This window comes from Vipera ursinii, assembly GCF_947247035.1.
Source record: "Vipera ursinii genome assembly, chromosome: 13".
In the NCBI taxonomy this organism is placed as follows: Eukaryota; Metazoa; Chordata; class Lepidosauria; order Squamata; family Viperidae; genus Vipera; species Vipera ursinii.
This window is the reverse complement of record NC_139526.1, coordinates 2,463,176-2,490,448: the sequence shown is the minus strand read 5'-3', so window position 1 is coordinate 2,490,448 and position 27,273 is coordinate 2,463,176. Positions and strand designations below refer to the sequence as shown.

At 53.3% G+C, this 27,273-nt stretch overlaps 3 protein-coding genes across 5 annotated transcripts in view; 2 read left to right on the top strand and 1 right to left on the bottom strand.

Annotated features, from left to right (window-relative positions):
- The first annotated feature begins 100 nt into the window (after positions 1-100).
- PALB2 (partner and localizer of BRCA2) lies at positions 101-19,219 on the top strand. 2 transcript variants are annotated; one of them, XM_083373149.1, is made up of 13 exons: positions 101-172; positions 2,110-2,169; positions 2,293-2,392; positions 4,247-5,383; positions 6,192-6,826; positions 7,598-7,681; positions 9,261-9,419; positions 10,984-11,195; positions 12,484-12,645; positions 13,311-13,427; positions 15,846-15,933; positions 17,254-17,402; positions 18,798-19,219. In XM_083373149.1, the coding sequence occupies exons 1-13, from the start codon at positions 125-127 to the stop codon at positions 19,024-19,026; spliced, it is 3,180 nt and encodes a 1,059-aa protein (XP_083229275.1). In that variant the 5' UTR covers positions 101-124; the 3' UTR covers positions 19,027-19,219. The 2 variants fall into 2 exon arrangements, 1 of the variants encoding a protein (XP_083229275.1); XR_014493724.1 differs by lacking the exon at positions 18,798-19,219 and having other exon boundaries at positions 13,311-13,532; positions 17,254-17,351.
- A 1,065-nt stretch (positions 19,220-20,284) lies between these two features.
- On the top strand, positions 20,285-26,163 carry NDUFAB1 (NADH:ubiquinone oxidoreductase subunit AB1). Its single transcript, XM_083373071.1, has 5 exons — positions 20,285-20,552; positions 20,630-20,717; positions 21,064-21,169; positions 23,034-23,563; positions 24,709-26,163. The coding sequence occupies exons 1-3, from the start codon at positions 20,295-20,297 to the stop codon at positions 21,153-21,155; spliced, it is 438 nt and encodes a 145-aa protein (XP_083229197.1). The 5' UTR covers positions 20,285-20,294; the 3' UTR covers positions 21,156-21,169; positions 23,034-23,563; positions 24,709-26,163.
- The window catches only part of TNRC6A (trinucleotide repeat containing adaptor 6A), a 57,666-nt gene continuing 55,642 nt past the window's right edge, over positions 25,250-27,273 (bottom strand). For both annotated transcript variants that reach the window (XM_083373069.1, XM_083373070.1), the window contains one exon: positions 25,250-27,259. In XM_083373069.1, coding sequence (XP_083229195.1) covers positions 26,881-27,259 — 379 coding nt within the window. In that variant the 3' untranslated portion in view covers positions 25,250-26,880. The remainder of the gene's footprint in view (positions 27,260-27,273) is intronic.

Genomic DNA, 27,273 nt, shown 5'->3' with positions numbered 1-27,273 from the left:
TCTCGCGTTTCCATTGGGCGCCGGGCGAGGGAGGGAGGCGGCGCCGAGCGCTCGTTTGCTCGCTTGGCGCGAGAGGTTGTGCGCATGCGCCAGGGCGGCGGCGGCGGCGACCCGGAGCGCGAGCATGGCGGCGTCTGGCTCGGCCGCTCTGACCCCGCGGCAGAAGGAGCAGGTGGGCGCCCCCTCCCCCTCTCTCAGCGCAGCCTGCGGGACCCCCGCCCCAAGCTGCCGGGGGCTGCCGCGGGCGGGGAGGGCGGGAGAGGAGGCCACGGTGGGCGTTTGCGGGAAAGGCAGCCGTCGCCCCTCCTCGCATTGCTGCAAGCCCTGGGGGGGGGGTGAGGGTTAGGGTCCGCTCCAGGCAGGGGAGACCTTCCCCAGCTGAGGCAGCGTCGCCCGCCTGGCGGTTGCTCAGCTGGGAACGGAAATGCGCTCCCTGGACGGGGGACGGTTCCCATCGTTTAAGAACAACAGAAACCACCAGAATCCGTCCCCGAGGCTTCTGAGTCAGATAAAGCAGCGTTTCCCAACCTTAGGAACTTGAAGATGCGTGGACTTCAACTCCCAGAATTCCCCAGCCAGCATAGCTGGCTGGGGAATTCTGGGAGTTGAAGTCCACGCATCTTCAAGTTCCTAAGGTTGGGAAACGCTGAGATAAAGTAAGGATTCGCTACATTTACGTGCCCTCTGACTCCCAGGGCTTCTGGACAGTTGACGGTCGTTAAAGCATTTAAAAACAAAGTACAGTTGAAAACAACCCCCACCACACACACACACAAATAGCACAAGTCAAAAACGACAACGAAGGCAAAGGAAAACCAGGGCACTTAAGGGGTGTCCGTGGTCCCTGCCGAAGAAGAAGAACTGGGCTTTCGAGGCCCTTCAAAACGCCAGGAACCTGGGGACTCTGCAGGGATGCGGGGCGGTGGGGGACCCCATTCTGGCGCTGCTGCAGAGAAGGTGCCCTTCCGGGGTCTGGGCAGATGCTGGCGTTGTTTAACGGGGGACACCCGGAGTGGGCCGGCAATGTCTGACGATCCAGGCAGATACAGAAGAGCCAGGCCGTCCCTTAAGTAGCCGGGTCAGCATGTGGAGTAAGGCTGCTTGACGACACTCGCCCACCACCCTTGTTACCTTTGGGGTGCAGGACAGTGGAGTTGTCTAACACACAGTGTTCCCAAGCACTTAAAAATCAAGCGGATCCATAATCCTGTGGGTCCCCTACCCCTACAGAGATCTAGGGGTGTTCTTTATTTTTATTTTATTTATTTTATTACATTTGTATACCGCCCTTTCCCTGAGGACTCAGGGCGGTTTACAGGGAATTAAAAATCAAAACATACAAAAGTTAAAAACCAGTTAAAAAATATTAAATTCACCCTGTACACTTAAAAACCCCAGTTAAAATTTTCTCCTCAGCCTGGGCCCGGGAGCTCAAAGAGCCAGGTCTTCAGGCCCCGGTGGAATGATCGGAGGTCGGGGGCAGTCCTCAGCTCCACCGGCAGCTGGTTCCAGAGGGCAGGCGCTCCCACTGAGAAGGCCCTATCCCTGGGTGTCACCCGCCGGCAATCTCTCACCGGCGGAACCCTGAGCAGACCCTCCCTGTGGGAGCGCACTGGGCGAAGGGCGTTTGATCTTCACGTTGATCTGAGAATAGCAAAGCAGTGATCCGCTATGCCCTCTCTCTTCTGATCTCAGGCTGTCTGCCCTGAGGATCAGGCCCAGCCTATGGGGCTCCTTTCAGTTGGGCCAGGTAACATCTAGCACAGACATGTCAAACTCGCGACGTCATGTGATGTTGCACGATGTATTGGAGCTTTTTTCCCCCGTTGCCGGCAATGGGGTGGGCACGGTTTCCTGGTGACGCGTCCGGCCTGCAGACCGGCAGTTTGACACCCCTGATCTAGTATAAACTCGTGGAAACCAGGAAATCCTTTATGAAGTTCAGGTTATGTGGAATTTTCTTGGGGAACTGTGTTGTTCCTGGGATCGCATATGCTGTTCTTCACTGTCAATTCAAACCTGACTGGAGTAATAAGATTGCTGTCTAAACCTTTCAATTATTTTTCGAGTTAAATATGCCAGTTATTTAACAATTGTTTTGTCTTCTAGCTGAAAGAAAAACTGGCCGTATTGAAAAGAGAATACAACAAAACATTCCACAGGTTACAGGTGGGTAAATAAAAGGGATTCTCTGGAACAGTTGAAGGACGATCTCTTCTTTTGGGGAAGGCTTGAGGAGCAAAAATCAGCAGAAATTGACTAATTTCATATTGCTGACCTTCATTTTCACAGCGTGCTGAGAGAGCTGCGAAGGTTAAAAATCACACCAAGGAAACGATTGCACAGCAAAACCTGCTGCTTGGACAGGAGGAAGCCATGAAGAACCTTGCAGGTAACACTGAGACAGCATCTGATGCTCGCTCTCTCTCTCTCTCTCTCTCTCTCTCACACACACACACACACACACACCTCTCTCTCTCACACACACACACACACACACACCTGGAAAACTGCCCTTTCACTGTATAGTCCATTACACTTCCTCCCCCTTCATAGGCATCGTCTGTCATTTAGAGTTTGGTTTTCTGACCTTTCACCATCCTGGTAGCCCATCTCAGAATTCCCCCTAATTTATTGTTCTCCTTCTAAACCCGGGTGCTCGGAACTGATCAGGATAGAACAACATAGAAAAACCAGTTCCTATAATCTGCACTCAGTGCTTCTGTTAAAGCCGGTTTTGCAGTTGCCTCAGTCTGCTGGACCATGTGAACTTGTAGTTGACAAGGAGACTCAGAGCCTCTTTTCAGGCCTTGTTGCCAACCAGGTTTCCCCCATCCCATCCTTGTGCTTTTCATGTTTCCTGTCCAAATGCAGAATTTTACATACGTCCCTGTTGAATCCCATTTCCTTCATTTATTCTCGCTGGGTGCTTCGGTTTGAATTTTTCTTCGTTGGGGGAGACAGGCTAGTTCATGGTGGCAAAACAGTAACAGAATCGGATAGCTCCCTTTCTGAGTAATAGATTTCCTGCCACAAACCTAAACCTGTAAACAGAAACAGCCCCGGGTCCCATTGCAGTAGTGCATACCCACAATTGAGAATCGTGGGCCCAAATCCCTAAGTTCAACTTTTCCCTCCCTTAGCTGCCTCCCATCCCTTCCCCCCTCCCCAGGACCAACCAGGTTCAAGCAAGTTTTTCTCAGCACAAGTCACTTCAAGCATAAGTTTGGTACGCAGCTGCCTTCTCCCAGGCAGGTGACCTTGAAACAGCAAGGGAGATACAGCAAGTAGTGTCTCAGGGGTGGAGGGGGATATAATAGTTACTTTCACTTTCCCCCAAGTGTCCCTCCTCCCATCCCCACTCTCCATAGTCCATGGTAGACTGTCACCGCATAAGAAGCAGAAGCCAGTGCGAGGTGGCAGCTGACAGATTTATTAAAAGACAAAGCTGCAGCTCACTTCATGCAGAGAGCAGCTGGGCTGACACAGGACTTCAATCGGGGCAAGGAAGGGAAGGGAGGAGGGCGGTGTAGATGCAGGTTACGCAGAGTGCAAGTAGTTACAAACAAAGTTCTTTCGATTCCAAAACCCAAACGGAGTCGGTGCATCAATAGGCTGTTTGTGTGTTGCAGCTCAGCTCCTCACACACTGACCTCTCTTGAACAAGAGACTTTTCTAGTACTCCTGTAAGAACCCACCTCACTCAGTTCTCCCAAGAAAGCAGAACTCTTGAAACGGCATCATTTCGAAAGGAGCTTTTATTGGGAGGTGTTGACAGCAGGAATAGAAGGCAGGATCTGAGGGTCAAGTAGTTAAAAGTGTCCATAGTAATCCCACCCTAACTGTCCATCCGGATGGTTCAAACAGGCCAGTCCGCAGGTGTGAAAATGCCGTGGGAACGGGGCGATAAGGCACCACTTCCAAGGCTGTTGGGTGTCTGCGCTGTTTCTTCCTCCTCGCTGGGAGATAAGGCAGACAGCCAGAGGTACATTCCATTCTCACCCTGTTAGAAACACTTCAAAGAGCAAGAGAGAGCAAACCAAATACACGTCGGCACCTCAAGCTTCCCCCTCCCCCCCAGGAGAATGGCAGAACCCAAAAAGAATAAGAAATCCCACGCACGCAGAACATAGGGCTCTGGCAACTGCTTTTATAGCATTCTACCACTTTTATGCACTGGGTCAAGTCTGCTGAGCTCTGTGCTCCGCAGGGGAAAGAAGCTACCCCAAAACTTTGTCTTTTGCAGGAGGCCTCAGTCAACTATCTCCAGAGCGCCCAGAGGAGGGTCAGGCGGGAATCTCCTGCCCAGGCAGCACCGCAGAGGCCACACCTGTCCTCTTTAAGTCCGGGGCTTTTGAAGGCAGCTTGCCAGAAACATCGTGCTCCAGAAGGACCCGTCAGTCGGGCCGAAGGGTGCTCTTTAATTCCACGGAGCCTCCTCTGGGGAGGAACTGCAGCCTGTACTCACCCAGCGGAACCACCGGGCAGCAGAGAGAGATGCCCCCTTTGGCAAAGGGGGGGGAGGTGCGTGAGGGAGAGCATCAGAGGGCCACAAACCAAGGCTTGAAGAGAAGCAGCAGCCTCTTGGACGCTGGCCAGTCCTTCCTGCAGGCTAGCAGGCTAGGAGGAAGTGGCGATGCTTCTCCTGAAACGTCGGATCCAGACTCTGAAGAACTGATGCAAACTGATATTCCTGGGGTGACGCAAGCACTTCCTTCTTTCCTGCCGGACGCGAGTCCAGGATCTTTACTTGACCCTCCGAGTGAAGAGGGACTTTCTGGTCTAGAGGACTCGGCTGCCGTGAGCCGTGGGCGGAATGGGGAGAAAGAAGAGGAGCAGCCTGGATGGGGGGACAAGGAAGGTCCAGGGTGGCTGGCAGACCCAGCGGTGACCCCCGACGCTGCTCAAGGAGACGGGACTGTTCCTGATCGGCACAGAGAGGGCGTGGATAATGGAGACCCCCCCAGCGAGGAGACGAGTGGAGAGGACAAGGGGCACAGCCTTGAAGTGGGGCCACCCCCCCTGGGAGGGCCCAGCCCCAGTAAGCAGGGGCTGGGCTCCTGCACGATGGTTGAGGGACTCATGTTTCCCCTTGAGTATTACGTGCGGGTGACCCGGCGACTCTCCAGGCGCCAGCAGGAGGTGAACCTGGAGGTGGTCATGCAGAGCCAGCTGGGCAAGGGCAGAAAGGGCCGGAGGGCCCCCCCCAAAGAACAGGCGGCGAATCGGGTCCAGCCCTCCCAGGAGCTGAGCTCCACTCCCAGGGTGCCAGGGGAGGCTTCTGGATGCTCACCCCTCTCTCCAAAGAGATCCGGGCCCAGCCGGGGCGGGAGAAACCTGAGGCTGAGAAGGAGGACCCAGCAGAGGACTTCCTCCAGCACAGGTCAGTCGGAGAACTCGGAAAGGTCGGTCCCCAGAGTATTCGTTGATCCTGCAGAAGAGTTTCAGAGGGGGGCAGAAAAGGGCTCACGTGGCAGCAGCACTCACCCTGTGGCAGCTGGTGGCCACGTGGGCAGCAAGCACAGAAGCGGGGGGGGGGGGGCTGGAGGGGCCAGTGTGAGCCCAGGAGGGGTCTGAGTGTCGGGTGGCCCAGAGCTCTTTTCCCAGCAGTGGGAGAAAAGCAGGGGCTTGATGGGGAACGGCGTCTCTCCCCAAGGGAGCCTCCTGAGCAGGCTGGGGGTCCCCCTGGCACCGACCCCAAGCTGGTCCTGCAGGATGAGTCCCTTTCCCCCTTGGAGACCCTGGGGGTCTCCCTGAGATGCGAGGCAAGGGGACCCTCCCACGGCAGGTCCCAGACGGCCTTCCTGCAGGGCTGACTCTGGGTCGGGCGGAGAGCAGAGGCCCGCTTGTGCCGTGGGCGGAGCCTCCCAGGCAGCCCAAAGGGATCCTAACACTGGACTCCCTCGGGGGGGCATATTGGGAGGGGGAATGAAAAGTAGTCAGCTCAGAGTTGAAAATAAAGGCCCACGCGACACTCCAGCCTTGTGCGTCCTTCAACGGCCAGGGGTGCCTCTGAGTGGGGTGCAAGGCCGGGGGCTGCAGGAGGCCTGGGGGACGGGGCACCCTCCTGCCTCCGTACGAGTTGCAGAGAGGGACGGGGGGTGGGTGTGTGTTCTTCAGTTAATTCCTGGGGGGCTCAGAAATTGAGGTTTGGCTCTTGCAAGGTTCTCTTGTTTGTCCCATGTTTGCAGAGGGAGGACGCAGCCCACCAGCGGGCTCCCCGGCTCCGGCTTCTCCCGGCCTCTGGAGGGGGCTGAATTCTGCCGCTGCAGCTTTGCCTCTGGCCCCCCTGGGTGGGGAGGGGTCCCGCCTCGGCTGGCTGCCTCCCGGCCTGCCGCACCAAGACTTCCACCTGCCCGATGAGGATTTTGGCCACCTGAAGTCCAAGAAGCTCCAAGTCCGTCCCGAGAAGCTGTTGGGGGTCCAGGATGCTGGCGGACCCAGCGAGGGTCCTCCGAGCCCCTCTGGGGAGGCTCCCCTCGAGGAAGGAGCAGCATCGGGACCAAGCCGCCTGTCCAGAAGGAGGGGGACCCCCCCGGCTCTTTCTTCCCGTGAGCTGCTCCTCTCCCCGGCCTTGGACGGTGGACAGAGCCTTGTGCAAAGCCCCGACTTTCCCCTGGTGGGGGCCACCCCGGCTGCCCTGCCCTCCCCAGATCCCCCGGGGGCCCCTCCTTCGCAAGCAGCTGCGGCAGGGCCCGCTGACCCAGAGGGGGGCAGGGGGCAGCCTCGCTCGCCGGGCCCAGCTGGAACCGGCAGGAGAGCCGGGGGAGAAGCCGCCAGCCCGTCTGAGAAGCCGCTTGAGCATGACAAGGAGCCCCCCAGGCAGGTAAAGGGGGCGCATCTGGGGCGCCCAGGTGGTTGAGGCGAGACATCCACCTTGGGGAATGCAAGGAGAGCCGCAATTCTTGGCAGAAAATCTTTGTAGACCGGGAGGCATGTCCAAGTCTCCCTTGGCACCCTCCTCCTTGGCTGCCCCCCCTGCCCCTGCCAAGCATGGCACCTCTGGGTGTTGCCCGGCCTCGTTCCCCAAAGGAGGTCGGTCCTGTGCTCCATTTCTTTCCCTTCCGGACTCCTTTTGTCCCAGTGGCCACTTGGCCGGTAATTCTGCTCTGGCTTCTTCCTTGGTCTGCAGATTTTACTCTCCTTCCGGGCCTTGGACTCCCTGCTTGCGACGGTCAGTGGCCACTGCCCTGACTTGGTCAGCTGCCCTTTTGTCCAACCAACTGACCTCTTGGAGCAGCTGAATCGCCGGCTGGCATTTTAGAAGGCCTTATTGACCCATCCTGAAGAGTTTAATTGGGGGAACGGCCTGGCTTTTCTGCGCAGGGCGGGTGTTGTGGTAGCAGACAGCCGCAGCTCAAAGTAGCGCAGATGCTGGACCACGGTCTCACTTTTCCGAGGAACTGAGTCCAGTTGGCGAATGCTGTGGTTGCTTTCTTGCCTGCCCCCCTTTGTTCCGTCTGCCTCCCCTCCAGAGCCCCCTTTTGCTGTGGGGCGAGGGCTGCGGGAGGACGGCCTCTTCCCGGTGCAGCTGCTTCCCAGCGGGCACTGCGGGAGTCTGACCTGGCTGGGGCATCTCTTGCCTTTGTCTCCACAGAGCCGGCCAGCAGAGGAGGTCCAGGGGGCAGCCCCAGCAGGCACGCCGAGAGAAGGCAGCTTGAAAATGACTTCAAAACTGAAGGTGAAAGGAGAAAAACGGTTAAAGTACTCGAGCATTTTTGTGCCACGAGAGACCCAGGGTGGCCCTGACAATGGACTGAGGGGAGGCGTTTCTTCTTGAAGCGGGCAGAGCCTGCGGGGCGGTGCTGGGCTCTGCCTTAGGGAGAGCCGCAGCCCCAGCTCGCTGTGCCTCTGACTGGGCTGGCGCTGCAGCCGAGCAGGCGTTGGGCCGGTCGGGGCCCTTCCCAGCAGCAGCCCAGCCCTCCCTCGGCCCTCGGCCCTGTGGCGGGGTCTCCCTGTGGCAGGCCCGGAAGGGAAATGGGGGCTGCGTGGACTGAAGCGCAGGGCAGATTCTGCAGTTCTTGTGGCTTTTGCTGGCCAGCTTCTCTCCTGGGGGGAAGGCAGAAGACGCTTGGTTTGGCTGCTGGCGAGCCTGGAAGCGCCACGGGCCCTGCAGTGGCTTCTGGGCACGGAGAAGCAGGCCTCTCAGGTCTTAAGTCATCTCTCAGCTTATTTCTTACCTTCGTTTCCATACTGCTCCCCTCACGAGATCCTGGGAGGGTTGCAAACAAAATACAAAGCAGATAGTCCTTGACTCCTGGCCAAAACGGAGCCAGGAATGTTTGTCAGATGTCATGATGATCAAAAACACCTACATGACCAACCTAATTTTATGAAATTTTTTTTTTGCAACGGTCGTTAAATACAATGAGCATAGCAGTTAAGCAAATGCTGCTATCGGTAAGCGAATCCATTGTCTGCAGTAGGTGTGTTTTGCCAGAAATCAGAAGTAAACACCAGTTCCCAGCAAAAGGCAAGTTGTGGTTGTGTGATTATGGGATGCTGCAAATGGATGTAAATGCAGGCCAGTAGCCAAGTGCCCAATGTGATCACATGACCATGGGGGTGGTGCTTTTGGAACTTAGAAAAAGGGACATAAACGCCTTTTGTGGAGTCCGTTGTAACTTCAGTCAGTCTCTCAGTGACTGGTCATAAGGTGAGGACTCCCTGTAATGAAACACAGGTCACAACGGCCTGCTCAGAGCAGGGCAGCATCGGCTGCCCAAGGGAAAGGCAGCTGGCAGCCGGAGGCCAGAGCGAGAAGGCCGAGCGGGTTTTATTTTTTATTTTTATTTTAATCCCATTTATATCCCGCCCTTCTCTGAAGACTCAGGGCAGCTTACAATCTAAAGCACAAATCAATGTGCTTAGCAATACCTTCATTCTATGTATATGCCTGCTTATTAGGGCTTTCACACACACCCCAAGCGGCATTATTACAAAGTCAGCTTATTGCCCCCAACCATCTGGGTCCTCATTTTACCTACCTGGGAAGGATGGAAGGCTGAGTCAACCTTGAGCCTGGTGGGATGCGAACCTGCACTAATTGCAGGCAGCTGGTGTTACTTAAGGAGGCATTAGCCCACTGCTCCACCAGAGGTTGGGTCCCTCTGGTGAGGCAGGACCTTCGAGAGTGTGCAGGAGGGGCCAGATCTGCCTGGAGGAGACCCCGGGCTGGACGCTCTGGCCCTGTCCGTCCGCTTGGCCCTTGCCGGCCCCGGTTCCTCCAAATGATCCCGTCTCCTCCTGCTCTCCCTCAGAACGGCTCCGGCTCCTTGGTGGACATGAGCGCTGTGTGGTGGGAAGCTGCTGACTTCACAGAACTGTGTGTCGTGACAGCTGAGGAAACGTCCGTCTCTCTTTGGAGGCCTCTCCATCTTGGCCAGTGGGGGACGGTGCACACCTGGCACTTTACCAAGGTAGGCAATGCCGCTGCTGCTTTGGCTGCCTGGGTGGCGCCACCCTGGGCCTGCTGGTTGTGGAGGGCGTCCTATGGCCCCCCCACCCCACCCCCAGCTGCAGTCTTTTCGACCTGAAGACTGGTGAAAGATTTGGCACTGCTTGCCTGCCTCCCTGTTAGCACAATTGTGGGTGTTGTTTGCATGCCTGTGTGTTTAATGTCTCCAGGGCTTAGCTCGGTACATGGTTTTTTTTTAAATTATGGCTAAAAGCCATAAGCTTAAAATAGATGTCCTGACAATATAATATATACAGTATAAATATATACAGTATGCAATAATGCTGTATTATTTTGTGCTTTTATAATGTGTCTTAGGCTATAAAAGTATAAACTAATTTCGTGTTGTTGTATAACAACATTGTATAATTACATTGGCTTATATAAATTTTTATTTTATTTTTTTTATTTTAATCCCATTTATATCCCGCCCTTCTCCGAAGACTCAGGGCGGCTTACAAGCTTAGCAGTAGCCTTCATTCTATGTATATGCCTGCTTATTAGGGCTTTCACACACACCCCAAGCGGCATTATTACAAAGTCAGCTTATTGCCCCCAACAATCTGGGTCCTCATTTTACCTACCTGGGAAGGATGGAAGGCTGAGTCAACCTTGAGCCTGGTGGGACTCGAACCTGCACTAATTGCAGGCAGCTGGTGTTACTTAGGGAGGCGTTAGCCCACTGAAATGAATGAATGAAAATAAATGAATGAAAAAAGTAACCCTAAACCCATCGGCTAGTTCTTTGCTGCAGCTGCTGAGAGCGGGACCCTGGTCTCCCCGGGCAGACCCTGCAAGGGGCTGCTGCAAATGGGGCTGCCCCCAGAGCAGCTGAGCAAGCGAGCAGGTGGGTCAGGAGTCCCCCTGGGTGACGTTCTCTGGTTTATGGACAAGCCCCCGTTTTGAGTGTCTGCGTGAGAACCGGGCATCCACTTGCCTGGAGTGGGTCCTTGCAGTCATCTGGATGCAGACAGTCCTTGACTTACAACAGTTTGTTTAGTGACCATTCAAAGTTGCAAAAAAGTGACTTAAGATCGTTTTTCACACTTACGACATTTGCAGCATCCCCTTGGTCACGTGATCAAACTTCAGATGCTTGGCAACCGACTCATAGTTATGATGGTTGCGTAGTGTCCCTGTGTGTGTGTGTGTGTGTGTGTCACGTGATCCCCTTTTGTGACCTTCTGACAAGCAAAGTCAATGGGGAAGCCGGATTCACTTAACAACCGTGTTACTAAGTTAACTGCAGTGATTCAAGAAAGGTCGTAGAATGGAGCAAATCTCGCTTAACAAATGCTTGACTTAGCAACATAAATTTGGGGCTCAATTGTGGGGGTAAGTTGAGGACTCCTTGTACGGCATCGCCTAGTTATGGCCCTAACCAGGACAGCCAGTGCTGGGAATGGCGGCTCCGCAGTCTGGCGGGCCGAGGGTCCCGCTGCTTGCTTTGTCCAGGCTGTGTCCAGGGAGGAGGGGGAGGGCCGGCTTGGAAGGGAAGAGCCGCCGATCCTGTGGCTCTCTTTCAGTTTCCAGTGATCCAGATCGTGGCCCTGTCCGGGGCTCACAGCGTGGTGGGTGCAGTGCTGGGACGCCTGGAGACAGCGGAGATACGGCAAGTGGATTGTGCGTTCTGTGCCTGGGTGGAGTCGGCGGAGGTGGGCAAATGGGCTGCTCGTTTGAAAGAACACCATTTGTTTGCAATTCTACTTGGAAACCGCTTCTGGACTTTCTGCTTAAGGTGGAAAAAAATGGAACTTTGATTCTGGGTTTTGCCGATTAGATAGATTTGTTATTATAGAGATGGCTACTTTATACCAGCAGTTTTATATAAAAGTAAAAGGTTGAGGTTTGATGCTATTATTATTACACCAAAAGGAGTTAGAAGTCAACACTTTTTATTTCTTTTTTTCCCCTTTGCCCTACACTTTTCCCGTTTTTACACCCATATTTTCCCATTATTTTCTTTTGGGTGTTTTTATATAAACTCATAAAACTTTTGGGATGGATTACGCATTTCAGCAACAGAGTGTAATGGAGGCTGAGGCGTTTATAATGCTGCATGCTTTCGTTCTCAGAGTAACATCAAAATTTGGTTTGCTGAGATTTTTTTTCCTTGAACCAAAACAGGTCGTTAGCTTTAGCGCCCGAGAGGAGCAGTTTGCTGCTTTTGTGTAATTCAAGCAATTGTAAGCAATGTTGCAGTTAACCTTTGCACAAGAGGAAGCACCTGAAGTGTCCATGATTTTATTCCTGCAAATTCTGTGCGTTTTCCTCCCATCTCATTCATACCACAAATACTTAAATGACGATAATGATAGATTTTTTTCTTTTTCTGACCCTGTGGTCTTTGTTGCATCTGCTGCTAAGCAGGTTCTTGCTGACCATCTGGGGGTGGGGGGGTGAGCATGGAGAGATCAGAAGGACGTGTCCTTGGAACATCCTGTTCCATTTCAATCTCAAACTGCAGCAAAGGCTCCTGGCCACAGCCTCCATCCCCTCCTTGAGAAAAGACCCTCAGAAGACCCTCCGATCACGACCCTTTCGGGAATCAAAGAGGACTCAATCCCGGAATAATCAGGTGGCTTCTGGCCTCTTGCTGGGGTTGGGTCTGAGCCTGTCTCTCCCCAGTCAGAACCCAACAGCCTCCAGGCACTGGGGTGGAGAGGTACAGCCAGACATGGTCAGCAGGTGGACGCTACCTCACCTTGAGCTGGTGGGCGCCCTTGGTGGCAGAAGGAGACATTCAGCATTTCATTATTTCTGTGAAAGACTCCCTTTTGTAATAATACTGGAAGACCAGGGTCCAAATTTGCCATTTATAGATCCAGCGTTGCAGATGGGGAGCCTTTGATGGGCAAATTCCACAGCCTGTTTTTATTTCACAATAGCATGTTGGTATTTTTGTTAGTGTGTTACTCCCATCATAGAGCTTTCCTACCTTGCTGTAATTGATGGCCGCCTGTTAATTGGTTTTGCTGTTGCATGTGAAGTAGACCCAAGATCATAGCAGGCTTCTGTTCTTCTAGGCTTCTGTTCCATTCTTTTGAAGACAGCTGTGCTAAAGAAGAGCTGCTCAAAGCTGGAAACATAAATGCCGTTCTTGGTCTGACCGATAGGAAGCTGGTCAGCAGCTGCTGGTCACTGCGAGGCCAAGAAGTGGAAGTCTTTTCTTTCTCTGAGGTGGGAAGGTGAGCAATGATGGGTTTTGTATGATAAGCCTCTCTGGGAAGACCACTGTTCCAGAAGACTGCTAAGAAATAGAATAAACCGCTACAGCGGGGAAGGAAATTGGACTCAGGATTCAGGCTAGACAAGGGTGCAGGCAGGTAATACTCGTGCATGTCGGCAGTGAGGAGTTCGTTTCCCATCCTATAAACCGGGTGCTGAAAATCGGGAGAACCTGTTGGTTTTGCAGAAGCCACAAGAGGTGGACTTTGGTCATCTATTCCCCCAGGCCATCACTCTGCTAAACACCTAACAGCCGTAGCACTGTCTTACGCCTAAAAATATTTACCCAGGTACTAGGGCTGTATTGCTATTATTCTTCTCATCTTTCCTACTATTTTCTCCTGTTGGTATCTTATGATTTATCACTTGTTTGTATGATTGTATTTTACGATTTATGAGCTATGACTTATCACGTTGATTGTATGTACACTGAGACCTGTACTGGAGACGAATTTCTTGTTTGTCCAATCACATTTTGCCAATAAAGCGTGTTCTGTCCTATTCTGTTCTATATTCTGTGTATCCTGTCCTGTCCTGTATTCTTCTTTACTCTACTCTACACTCTACTGATTTCCCATCCCATAAACAGAGTGCTGAACATCAGGAGAAGGTGTATGTTTTGCAGGAGCCACAAGAGGTGGGCTTTGATGCCCCCCGAAGAGACGGTCTTGGCTTTTGCCGATGTGGCTGGACTGCAGGAGGCTCTGCTTGGAATGACAGCCATGAACTGCATCGTGCTCTGGTGAGCCTACAGGCTGCTCCACGGGACTTTCCTCTGGCCCAGCTATTTTTCCTCATTAAAATTCTCAGTCCCACAGAGATATTACAGTAGATAATACACAAAAACGTATGTATAAACTATATTGCTATTGCAAAAAATGCTCAGTGCATAAAAGGAAAAATGTAAAACTAACTGAAAGTTGGGAGGAGTGAAATAACTGGGGGGGGGGGAGAAATTCAGAAAACTAGGAACAAAATAAGAATTCTAATATCTCCAGTACAAAAGTTTTAATCATGTATACGTGCAGATTTTTGCAATTCAGATTTCAAAAATTGCCTCGAACTGAGACCATACAGAACTAAATACTGTCCAGTCTTGCCTCTCAGTCAAAACTTAGTATTTGAATATTGAGAGTTGACATGTTCCATTGAACCCAAAACCCCCATCTGATTCATACATATTTCCAGAAGTATACTGTCACCCATATTTATCAAAGTTCCTCAAAAATTGAAAATCCATTTTTAGATGATAGTTTAACAACACACACAGGTGTGTGAGAACCTTGACTTCCTTCCCAGAACCTAGTTTATAACAGCAATAATATCTAACTTGCCTCCTGGAGTTATGAATGCTCCATCACTGGAGGTTTTCGAAAAGAGACTGGACTGCCTTTTAACCAGGATGCTACTATAAGGCTCCTGCCTTGGGCAGGGAGTTGGACTAGATGACCTCCAAAGTCTCTTCCAGCCCTAGGATTCTGTGTTCTAACTAAGAAGGAACTCCCACCAGATGTGAGCATAGAAAGGATGAAAGCTCAGCTTTTTTGGACGTGCTTTGAAGAGCCCAGCAGATCTGAAAAAATTTTTTTGCTGTATCAAATGAATTTTTAAATCCCACTTGATTCTAGACGGAGGAATGAATTAAGAATGTCTAATGCAGGGGTGTCAAACTCGCAACGTCACGTGATGCAACGTATCACGACTTTTTTGCCATTGCTGGCAATGGGGTGGGCGCGGTTTTGCTATGATGCATCCGGCCTGCGGGCCGGCAGTTTGACACCCCTGGTCTAATGTGATTCATGCATATTAAAAACAAAGGTAACTGGAATATTTTTACTGGAATCCCTGCAGCTACCTCAATGTATGGAATATCTTGAGAGTGTCCATCTGACATTCTGTATCGCCAGCAGACTTGTTTGCGATGCCTCAAATACTCAGAATTGGATCCGAGAGACTCGGCCTTCCAACTTCCTGCCCCAGTTTGGACCTCTAGGAAAGAAAGACCCTCGACTCCACTTAGTTGCAGTGATAGGGTTTCTTTTTACTAAAGTTAAGTGGTTGCAGCGAAAGTGAAGCTAGATCTGGGTATTCCTTATACTTCCCCCCCCTTTTCTGGCCCTGCCCGTGACCAATCCATCAGTGTCCAATATGATGCCATTTTAAAGTCTTGGGAAGCGCTTTCCAGCTTGGCATCTCCCGGTGTAGTTTTGGGATTCTGTCCTCAGGCCAGGTGTCCTTGCCGGCCGGTTTATTCCAGTTTGGCCCCTCTGGTTCTTGTCAGCCTCTCTCCCTCCCCCCCTCCGTTTGCCTTCCCTTTCCCTTGCTCTAACTTTACTTCCGCAAATTCCCTCCCCACTCCCCTGCGCTTTATGGCAGGATGCCAGCGAAGTGAAGAAGCTGAGGATGGTAGGCCTGACACCTGTTTTTTCTGATGACAAGTGGAGATTCAGGGTGATGGTCCTCCTATAGCAGCTACTAGTTGATGCCACACAAGTGTTTGTGCACAGCTAAGGCCCTCTGTCTGCTTTTACCTGGAAATAAGACTTTGCAGGAGGGAGGAGCAAATCACTACCTTGCCCTCCCCAGTGGTTTTGGTCCCCAAGCGGGGGCACTTCTGGAGAGCCGGCAGTGGCATCTATTCTACTTGTGAAAGTGGGGCGGGCCTTACTTGAAGCCTGGCGGGCTGCTTAGCTGGAGCTCTGCAACGTGTGTATCTGTCCGTATGGAGAACTGCATTCTGAGAGGTAGCATTAATTGGTCTGGAGGAAGGTTGGGTGTCTCCCAGCCTTGGCCAAGTGAACATGGGTCGACTTCAACTCCCAGAATTCCCCAGCCAACAAAGTTGCCGAGGTCGAGAAACACTGGTTTACTGGGATTGCTTATTTGACCGATATTGTACTCTTCTTATACAGCTACTGAATGGGTCAAGCGGTGCATTTTAGAAATGGGAAAAACCCCATTATTCCGCACAGCGGTGTTTGCTGCTTCTGCTCTTGCAAGCGCTCTGGAAGTGGGTCCCTGGAGGGCTGGACGGGAGGGTGAGCAGGGTCTCTTCTCTGGTCTCTGCCGGGCTCGTCCCAGCCAGGCGGCCGAAGGGACCTGGATTCCTGCTGCCAGAACTCCAGGGCTGAACTGACGGCGGCCTTTTTGTCCTGCACAGGAACCTGGGAACGGGGCAGTTGCTGAAGAAGATCCCGGTGGGGTGGTCCTTCCCTGCATCCATCTGCCACAAGGCCTACTCCGATGCGGTAGGTGCCTTCAGGTGCACACTGGGAAAGGCAGAAAGGCCTCTGTTGGCTTTGCAGCCCTTGCTTCAGTTTCCGCTTAGAGCACCGTTGAGGCTGATGCCACCACAGGACAGGAAGGAGAATGTGGGGTGTGCATTTGGGATGTTTGGATGAGAAGCAGGTGCGACTCCTTTGGGAAGCCCTGGGCTCGGAGTCTGGCATCTCTCCAGGGAGATGAGAAATCCCTTTTGCAGACTCTTGCTCTGAGAATCGTGTTCATAAGCAACCAGTTAGGCAAAACCATTACATTGCTTAGACTTTCCTACTGATTATATTTTTAAATAAATTGGAAGCAGAGAGAGGTGGTCTGAATTCCGGAATGGGACTGAGAATTCATTGATCGCTATTCGTTTGTTGGTGAGAGTCACGTCAGGGAAGTGGGGCAATGCCAGGCGGGGAGGATTTAGGGGGCTGCATTGGGGGGCTTTTTTCGTTTGTCACATTTTCTCCTGAGGCCAACCGAAGATATTTGGATGTCGTAAATGTTTTGAGTTGATTTTCTAGAGGTAGGGAAGTGTTTGGAAGTCCGTCCAGGGTTTTAAGATTAATTATGTATTTGGAGAGATTGCTTTCAAATTCTGGTGTGTGCACGGAGCCCTGCTAGTAGTTAGAATGCAGTACTGCAGGCCTCAGCCAGGAGGGGCCTCAAGATCGACTCAGCCTTCCATCCTTTCAAGGTCAGTAAAAGGAGGACCCAGATTGTGGCAGGCAATATGCGAACAATGCTGACACCGCCCAGAGTGAGCGATAAAGCACCATGGGGTGGTATATAAGCCTAAATGCTGTTGGTGTGCTTCAGATCCTCAGAATTCAGAGGCCAGAAGCAGAGAAAGTTGGTTTCGTGTAACTGACGCATGCCGTGTCTGAACCAGTAAATCATCATCTTAAATCATCTTATGACTCCATCTGTTGAAATCTATTGGCCGAGATATAATTGAGAGGCAGTTTGGTGTAGGCACTGGGCTAGAAATGGGAGCTCTGAATTCTAGTCCTGCCTGATGGATGAAGAGGGCTTTGTCCCAATTCGCCCCTCTCAGCCCCAGGAAGGAAAAGGCAACGACAACCATTTCGGAAAAAGGTTCTGCAGGGACCCTCTGGGTAGCCTCATCTGAAGGCACACAAAAAGGGGTGGAGGATGTTCAGACAGTATCCTGAGACGATAATTGCCCCTTCCTCAGCCCCCTTTGTGCAGCCCCGACTTCAGTTAAGAGCCGCCTGGTGAAAGTTAGTCCGAAGCCTCCGGTGCTTGTCTGACTGGGTGTTTTCTGCCTTGCGGATCAGGGCCTCCTCTTCCTGGTCTTCAGCCACCCAGACGCCAAAGACGGCCATCTGCCTGGGAAGCCCGCCTTCCAGATCGTGGCGCTCAATCCCAAGACGGCCAGAAGCTCTGGGGTGATGCTCTTGGCCCTGCCCCCCGGCATCCAAGGAAGGCAAGTTGTGGCGTGAGGGGGCCGGGGGGGGGGCTCTTCAAAAACCAGCAATTTGTAGCCAATTTTTTTTTAATCCCATTTATATCCCGCCCTTCTCCGAAGACTCAGGGCAGCTTACAATCTAAGCACAAATCAAATGTGCATAGCAATTTGAAAGTAGGAACTCCCCCCCCTTAGAATTAGGGGGTCTCTATCTAGACTTGTAATGCCTTGCAGAGTCTCCAAGGAGGCCTTTCCTCCACCTGCATCATTTTCAGGTGGGGGCCCCGAGTTGGTGGGCGGGCAGTTGTGGTAGAGTGCAGGCAACAAGCCCTGGAGGAGGGCCGGTGCTTGAGGTCCCCAACCCCCAGGCCACGGCCTGCTAATGGGCTGGGAACCATTTGAAACCATGCCGCAGAAGCAGCCTGCAAGCCTGCACCCCCACACACACACTTGTGCAAGCAGCGTGTGTGTGCGCGCATGCTTCATTTGCACGAACGGTGTGCATACACGCCCACCGCTTGTACAAATGGAGCTGTGTGCCCACGCAGATCCCCTCTCCTCTTCACAAACACACACACGCACGCACGAACACCCCAAATGGTCATCAAAGCCAGAATGGTAGCCCCCCGACCTCAAGTGACGTACAGAACAGTCTGCTGGTTAAAAACAGGCTACCGGCTGTGAAAGGCCTAGTAGCTCTGTTAGAAAAGGGCAAAAATAGCAGTCAAAACATGTTGCAGCCCAGCTTCGAAGCGGGGCAGTGCAGGGCAGCAAGGGCTGTTCTCTGCTGTGCATCTCTGCGCCAGAACTGCTGCGTTCTCCCTGAGACAGGCGACAAAGGGCTGGCAGAGGCAGGCAGCCGGGAGAGCTGGCGGAGGACGCCTGTGCCCAGGCAGGTGATCTGCAGGGGGAAGCTTAAAGAAAGCCCCTCCAGTGGTGCACAGCGGAGGCAGAGCCGTTCGCCGTCACTTCCCCCTGGCTCTGAAAGGTCGGAGGGGGACTGGGCATCTATCCCATCCGCCGTAGCATGGCAGTTCGGCTCGGGAGGGGAGTGAAAGATGGCCGATCGAGGAATGGCCTGGCGGGTGTGTGTGTGTGTGTGTGTGTGTGTGTAGTACCGGTAAGTGGGTGTGGGGCAGCTCCATCCTCTCCCCCATCTGCCTTGCCTTGTGGCAGCGGCACAATGTGCCGCGTGGCCTCATTGCAGCAGCGAGGTGGTACGGAGTGGGGAGGGTCCTAACTAGGGCTTACTTTGGGGGGAAGGGCTTATATTAGCCCCCCTATATCAGGGTAGGTCTTATTTTAGGGAAGGGGCTTATTTTCGGGGAAGCATGGTACATCTGAGTGCCCGGAGCAGGCAAGTGACAGGGCTCCAGAGGCTGCAGCCTCCAGTGACTCTTTCTGGTCCTCTAGGTACTTGGAGCGCGATGTGAGGGGCACTTCGGCAGCAGCTGTCCTGACATCTGGAAGCATCGCGGTGTGGGATTTATTTCTGGGGCAGTGCACTGCGTTGCTACCCCCCAACTCTGGAGGCAGCTGGTCTCTGGCCAGGTGGTCAGTTACGGACACTTGCCTGCTGGCTGGGCAAGAAGATGGCTCGGTTTACGTCTATGAGTACACAGGGGGGCTCCACTCTGGTTGAGAGACCTGCAGACCGGCTTCCTGCCTTCCAAGAACTCTGGAGCCGAATCCCTCGGAGGGCAGCATCAAGATCCAGTTTTGTCCAGGGAACTCAGAAACGTCCATTGTCATAGGAGCTGCTGGTTGGCTAACGTTTCGCCTCTTTTTGAAGTAATTGCCCTGTGCCCGTTAAAAGAAACTGATAAAGCAAGTGACACGTTTCCTTGTCTGTTCTTGAATACGTGATAACTTTTTGTAAAAGGCTAGAAGTGACACAGGATAACGTGACAATAGAAGGTTGTTTTTCCGGCAAAGCTTCTGCGGATGAGGAGAATTTCTGGGTTCCACTTCTTGCTGAGCAGCCTGTCTACCGCCGTCGAGTCCTCTTGACCGGCTAGCCCTTCGGCCAGCAGTGGCTGCATCAGCTCTGCAGGTCGATCCAGTGGCTGTCCTCAGGCGCTTCCCTTTTTGTGTAGCCCACTTGACTCCAACATGGCACGCTGAGGCCTGGAAATGGCCTAGATCAGGAGGGGCAAACCCGCAACCTCACGTGAGGTATCTCGGTTTTCCCCCCATTGCTGGCAGTGGGGTGGGCGCCGTTTCACCATGGCGCATCCAGCCGGCACTTTGATACCCCTGGCCTAGATCAGCCCCATTCCAAGCGAGCGGCTAGGGTCCCCAGGGTGTTTGCTTAAGTTGCCCGCTCTGTGCCGGCTGCCTCTCCTCTGCACAGGGAGGAAACGGTGGGACTTTGGGCCAGTCACAGGGCCGTTGTAGGAAAGTAAGCAGGGAGGAGTATTAACTTTGCCACCCTTTTATTTATAAACGTAAGAACGGAATGTAAATAAAAGCAAGGAAATGGTGGGTGGGGATGAGGCGTGCAGCGTGCACGCCATCCCTGCAGTGCAGCCCAGCGTGGCCGTAGAGGCTGGAGGGCGGCGGGGGCGCAAAGACGCGGCCTTCGGGGTCTCGCAACAAACTGGGTCCTGCAATTGCAAAGGCTGCGTCGGCATCCAAAGCGGGGCGCAAGGGAGCGGCTCCGGACCACCCCGAGGCGCGTCTCCCCTGCAGGCCGCCCGGATGCCCGCATCGCAGCTGGGCTGGCAACCGTTGAGCCCGCCCAGTTTCGCTCCGCGGAGGTCCCGCGCCAGTCGCGGCCGGACCCGCATTCACACGTGACGAGGCCGCCCGCGGAGGGAGGGAGGGAGGGGGCGGGGCCCGGCCCGCCGCGAGGCCTGCCGGGAGCCGCGCGCGCGAGAGAGAGAGAGTGCGCAGGCGCAGAGGGTCAAGATGGCGGCGCGAGTGCTGCTGCTCCGCGCGGCCTCCGGGCTCCGCCGCCTCCCGCTGCTCCTCCCGCCGGGCCCGGCGGTGCCGCGGGGCGGGCGGGGCCTGGCGGGCGGGGCCTGGGCCGGGGCGAGGCTGCCCGCCGCGCTCCGCCGTCCGCCCTGGCCCCGCGGCTACTCGGACGCGCCGACGCTGACCTTGAAGGGCGTGCAGGCGCAGGTGCTCTACGTGCTGAAGCTCTACGACAAGATCGACCCCGAGAAGGTGGGCGCGGGGGGGCGCGGGGGGGGCGCGGGGGGGGATGGGCAGCGCCTGACCCGCCGCCCCTGCTCGCCCCGCAGCTGTCGCTGGACTCGCACTTCATGAAGGACCTGGGCCTGGACAGCCTGGACCAGGTGGAGATCATCATGGCCATGGAGGACGAGTTCGGTAAGGCCGCGCCGGGCTCTCCGCAGCCCCCCCCCCGCCCCGCCCTGAGCTCCCCGGGAAGGGGCCTCCGCGCTGCCCCGCTCGCCGCTCTCTTACTCCGAGTGCAGAAAAGGTTACTCCGGCTGTGCCCAAAAGGTCTCGGGGGTCCACCAGACACCCCCCCCCCCGCGGTTGCTTGCCGGGCTTGAGAGTTGAGCTCCGCGGGAACTGCGGCCGATTCTCCCTCCCTCCCTCCCCCAGGCAGGCCGTGGAAGCGGCCCCTTGCACCGCAGGGCTGGCCGGGAGGAGGGGGGCTGAGGCTCCTGGCCTTCTTGACTCTGAACCGAATGAGCCAAATCTTTTCCAGGCTTTGAAATTCCAGATGCAGCGGCAGAAAAGCTGATGAGTCCTCAAGATATCATAGATTATATTGCCGATACGCAAGACGTGTATGAATGAGGTTCCCAAGCGGAGTAAGTGGGCGTCATCTTACGGGGCTTTTGTGCGGCCAGGTCAGCAAGGAGGGATTGAAACGGGGAGGCGGGCGGGTTTGGCCTGCCTTTCAGCCTGGGAAGGTGGCTGGGTGGATGGGAGAGAGGATTTGGACTAGGAGCAAAGCCGCTCCTGGCCAGCCTCCTTTGACGCAGCGATTCCTGCAGTGGGAGGAGGTCAGACTAGGTGATCTCTAGCATCCTTTCCAAGTTTACATTTTATGATTCTGGGATAACAGTACAATGGAAAATTTGGCGGGAAGGAGGGAGAAAGCATTAACGGCAGGAGGGGCAGGAAAGCAAAGAGGTTTGGACTGTTAAAACTATTTTTCCTTCTCAGAAAAACCCTCAGCAGCATATCAGAAAAATGAAAACTAGTGTTGCAATTTCATGACCAATCGAAGTTGGGCTGAAGCCTCCGTGTCGAGGACGTTCCTGGGGTGGATTGTGGAATGCTAGCGTGAGCCACAGGCAGTCAAGTCAGAGGTGGCAGAGCGCTCCCGAGAAGCTTCAGAAGGGGAACTGCAGACTGCCCAGTGGGGAGGATGGATTGGCCCAGAGCAGCTGCAAGGCAGATGTTCACCAGGACAGAATAGGGGGCTGTGCCTTTTACAAGCAATAATCTCCTTGCCTATCTGTGTTTGATGAGGCGGAAAATATTCTTGATTTGGCTGATGAATGCTGGGAGGTTGCCTGGCAGCGGGCAGCTGAATAAGGGAGGAAGCAGCACATCCTGCCTTGGGACATTGGCTGGCTTACTTTTATGTTCAAAAGGGCAACTTGATGATCACAGACAAATCATTTGTTTAATTTCTTTAGCTGCCCACCCCAACCAAGTGATTCTGGGCAGTGGATATTTCTAAAACAAAACATTTAAAACAGTATAAAAATTCATATATTCAGCAGCTGAGAAAAGTATCGCAATTGTCAGGATAGCCAAGAAATTAGACATTATACATATGGAACTCCAGGCCTGGGCGCACAGCCAGGTTTTTTGAAGCTTTGTGGGAAACCAACAGGGTGGGGCTTATTCTGGTCTCCGGAAGGGAATGTTCCGTTGGGGGGGGGCACTACAGTAGAGAAGGCACCTCTCCCCCCCGCCCCAGCCAACTTTCCTTGGCTGATGGGACCCACAGCTTCCCCATCCTGCTGACCCGAATTGGACAGGGAGAAAGGACTGGGAGAAGATGCTCCCTCAGATAACCTGGCCCCCAAAGCCACGAACAGCTTTAAAGGTGACAACTTGATTCCCTGGAAAAGCCTCCGTGGTTTAATACAGTTGCACCCGGAAACACACTGGCATCCAACGCAGCTCACGAAACAGTGGTGTTACGTGTGTCGAATATCCGACATCATTTCCTATCCCTGCAGCTGCATTCTGTACCGGTTGAAGCTTCTGAATGCTCTTCAAGGGCAGCCCCATGTAGAGCGCATTGCAGTAATTCAGCCAGAAGGTCACAAGGGCCTCCCAGTCCAGGAAGAGGTACAACTGATGCACAACCTGAAGGCCCTCCTGGCTCTTCTGGCAGGAGCCGGGAATCCAGATGGCACCCTGGGTCTGTCTGGATGGTGTTCAGCTGGCCGTGTCTCCCCCAGAGGTTGAGAGCCACAGAATGATTCCGATGCATTCGGTTTGACTCCCTGAACTGCCTGCGGGGCGCCTTCGCTGTTCTTGACCGAAATGGATCAAAAACGGATCCTTGGGCAAGTGATCTCTCATTGCCTGGTGGAACCAACCAGAGCTGGCTGCTGCTCTTGACACTTTTGACTCAAGCAGCTGCTGCCAAAGTTCCTTTCCAGCGGTCCTACACAAGGTACAAATATTCCCTTCCCGCCTTGCTCACAGGTGTCTCCTGTTTTGTTCCGAGAGCTGGATGAAGCGATCGAGACGGACTACCCTGGCAAGCCAGCCCGTCTGTGGTTTGGAATCACTACGGCTCTCCGAGGAAGGGTTTTGTTTGTCATATTTAAAGCTGTAAATGTTGGACTGCAGAATAAATATGAAAAATTCTTATGCCTTTAGTCTATCCGTGTTTTTAAAACTCTTGTCTCTCAAGACTTCCCCAGAGTGCCGCCACACTCGTGTGCCTGTCAAGAGCAAAGGAGCTTCTGGTTTCATCTCCTGGCTTTGCTGCCACAGGTCTCTGGCTGCACAAGCACCCCAGCTGAAGGGCAGCTGCTTGGCTTGTGGCTCCGTTATGGCTGATTCAACCAGGAGCGCCTGCCTTGGTTCTAGATTCCTGTCAGCTTTCCAGAGCGACTGTAGGACCACTTGCTGCAGTGATGCAACCCTGAACGCTGGGCAGACAATATGTCCATTGGACAGTACAGCCTGTATGCCCAGTGCCGTTGGGAGGAGAACTAAACTTCAACCAGGTTAGAGAAACAATATCTGGTGCTCTCCTTTGCTTTATGCAACTGTGTTCGTATGATACATTTACCCAAATTGGTGGGTTGGCAGATTGAGACAGAGTCACACGTGCTGGTTGATCCAGTGCACAATTAAGGATTGGGCAGGCAGCTTGGCCTGGGAGATTCTTCAGGGCTTTATAAAAACAATGATCCTATTTTCAGTGCAGTTGAGCAGAGGAAGAACTGGATCTTTCTTAAGTAATTGTTTTGCTTGAACCCAAACAAGCAGTCTAGTTTGGTCATTAGCGGACGAGGGTGTGAACATTTCTTTCAGACTCATCTACAGCCAGAGAACTATTTGCATCATCGAGGCTGATTTACATAATGTTCTTGGCAGTTGGCAAGAAAGATTCACAAGGAGCAGCAGCAGAAAATACCAAAACAAGGCCCGGAAATGAGTGAAATGGGACGATCAGCAAACCCAAGGCCGAATCAAGGTCCAAAGGCTCTCCAGAAGACGGGAGCCATTCCCAAGAGCCCGCACAGCCACTCGGGGCCGGAGCCAACCCGTGGCCCCCTTGCCTCGTTAAAGGGGGGGGGCATGCCAGTCCTGGGGAGAACCGGCCAGGGGAGTCCAGTGAGAGGACAAGCATCTCTGCCGCCCACTATGGGGCAAATCACAGTTGCTTTCCGCCAGGGCGATGGTGGATCCCGCTTTCCACCTGTGGCGCAGCTCCCATCATCCCATCCTCAGTGACTTGTGGGAATGAGGATCCCCCGTTTTAAAGGGACTGCACTGCAAAATGCTGCCACAAAGCAGGGTATATTGTGCATGGCTCCCCTCCTGAGGGCAGAGCAAGAATTCCTGCAGCTTGCTTTGTTGCTCAGGGCAGCCACCTTGTCCCCTTTGGCCCTCCAGAGTTGAGCCCGCCTGATAGTCCCGCCAGTCTGGCCTTTCTGCTCCCGAGTCGGGGCATTTTTCCGCTTGGCACCAGAGCGGCTGTTCTAGTACTGGGAATCCTAGGCCAGGTTGGAAAAATCAGAGGATCTTTGTTAGCCAACGTTACTCCTGCAGGAGCATTTCTTTTTTTAACTTCCACCGAGGGAGGGCTTTTGAGAGACGGGACTTTTCAGTTCAACCGATTCCATGATCCTCTCCTCTTTTACAGCCCAACACCCAGAGCCCAACGTCCTCTTTGAGAAAATGGAACTAGTCAAATCAAAACAACCTGGGCAGGCTGACCCCCAACACAGGCAACTCTTCCAGTGAAAATCTGTAGAATCGGTTGCTTGGAAGGGACCGCAGGGATCATCTTCCTCACCCTCTGCAACATGCAGGGAGCCATTTACAGCATCCGTGAGCAGGTCTGGCCAGCCTCTTCTACAACGCTTAGAAGTGAAAAAATGCAGGCCCTGGACTTCCATCTCTGTCACTCGGGTCTTAAGAGCTTTCGGATCAGTTTTTCTGAAGGGAGCCCCAAGGCCAATTCTAACTTTATGCCAAAGGAAGTGGTGTTTTGGAGATGTGACGGTACAGAATTGCCAGTACTTTGAGAACATTATATTTGAACTACTCTATGGCACCCGTGCTGTCTGCACAGTGAAGAAGCCAAGCGGGCCGGGGTCTCTCCAGGTTAAGCCCAATACCTGCAGATGGCAAACGCTGCAGGTTCTGCTGGAGAGAAAATCAAAGAAGTCCAGCACAACAGATAAGCAGCCCCCAAAGTCATGATTTATTAATATCTGGAGAAGCTTCATAATTTGAACACAACCCAAACTGTACATTTTACAATCACACACTATCTGTAAACAGTTAAAAAGCCACTGACAACTTTTGCATCTTCAGACACAACAGTTAGAATCAAGGCAATGAAATGAGAGCATCTTTCGGCACAGTTAAAAGGTTTTTTTTTATCCTTGTTTAGTATTTCATTCTCCGACTAAACAAGCATCAGATAATACCATTTGTGGCAAAAAAGGAAGATGAGTTTAACACTTTCACAAGAAAAGTATTTGCAGGAACATTTAAAATTTATACAACAAAGTTCTGTAATTCCAAATCCTTGGGTTACAGTCTGCATAGTTACTTCAGCTTTAAGGTTAAACATGAAACACAGTCACAAGAGCAGGAAGAGCATCAATGGCACAAGGGGGGGGCGGGAAGGGGGGAGCCAGGGTGGGCTTTATGAAAAGAGGGAACTACAGTTTACCAGCCAAGCCCCCCCTTTCCCCCCCCCCACACTATTAAAAAGACAGCATCAGAAAGCACAGAATGTCAAACTCCAGCGAATCGAAGCAATTTTTGGCAGAAGTCATTTTACCGAGCAAGTAATAATCAGTGCTAAAAGTTATTTTCCTATAAGAAACGACAAGGAGTTCTACTGGGGACCTTCGTTTTCCTGAGAGCCAGGCTCTTGGATCGGGAGGGGGGTAGAAAAAACGAGTGGAACGTGGCCGCGCGCGGCCCGTGATTCCCAGAGATCAAGAGGAAGCATCTTTATCATCCACATCTTTTGTTTTTTAAAAAATAGCTAAGTGATGGAAGAAGAGTAAACATTGTTTCTTAAAAAAAGAGAAAGGAAAAACGTCTGTAAACAAGGCAGTGCCCCAACGGGAGCCCCCCCCCAAATAAAAGACAAAACCCAAACGCCTCTTGAAAGTGCAGGGCACCACCCAGGCGGCTGCCGGGCGCGCAGCTTCAGGAACCGCCCGGCTCCGTCTGCCCGATTCCACAGGAGCCGGCAGGTGCGACACGTTTTTCGCCCGTCATCCTGGCAGAGACTCCTCCCCGGCCGTTTGGCACCCCGGGCGGCCACGTGGTGCCGAGTGGCCAAGCAGGCAGACCCGCAGGGGCAGCGGGGCTCGTCCTGACCCAAAGCAGACACCCCCTTGCCTGCCCTGCCCGCCGCAAAACATTGCCCGGGGGGAGGGGGGAGGAGCTGCCACCGCTACCCTTCATACACGGCAGAGTAGGGAGAAGGAGCAAGTCTGTGCAAAGCTTAAAAAGCTCAACCTCCAACATTTTCAGCAAGTCGCCAAAGGAAAAAAAAATCAAGGAAAACAAGAAAGTAAAACGGATCTTATGTAGGAAACTGGCTGAATTATGCAATGTACTACCTGGAAATGTAAAACTTTTCACTTTTCACATTATAATATTGGCCTGCATGATTCAAGTATTCAAACTGGTATGTTTTGGGCTAAAACAAAGAGGAAAAATGTGCACGACGTAACCATTTCCACAGTTGACCCCTAGAGGCTGCAGGTGTGTGTGTGTGTGTGTGGGGGGGGAGATCCAAATTTAGTGCTGCTTTGAGGTCACAGTTTTTCACACTGAAACAAGGTTACATGGACTCCCCGCCGGCCCCCAGATGGTCAACGGAGAGAAACGCATTGAGTGGGGAGGGGCTGCCGAGGCCCCGGCTGTCGCTGCCGCCCAGGGAGCCCCAGAGGCTGGTGGAATAGTTGGGGCTGCCCCAGAGGGAGGTGCAGTGGAGGTCCCCGCTGCTTGTTCCTGAAAGCCCAGGACCGCTCCAGGGAGGGGTCAGGTCACTGCGGTTGGAGAACGCGTGGGGGCTGTCCATGGTCCCCAGGCGGGTCTGGCTGGTGCCCAGAGATTGCCAGGTGGGGGTCGGGGTCAGAGACGGGCCTTGTGCAAAGAAGCGGCTAATCTCCTCTTCGCTGGCAAACTCAGCCAGAATTGTAGTGTTCCCGAGGACGCACCTGTGCACAAAGCC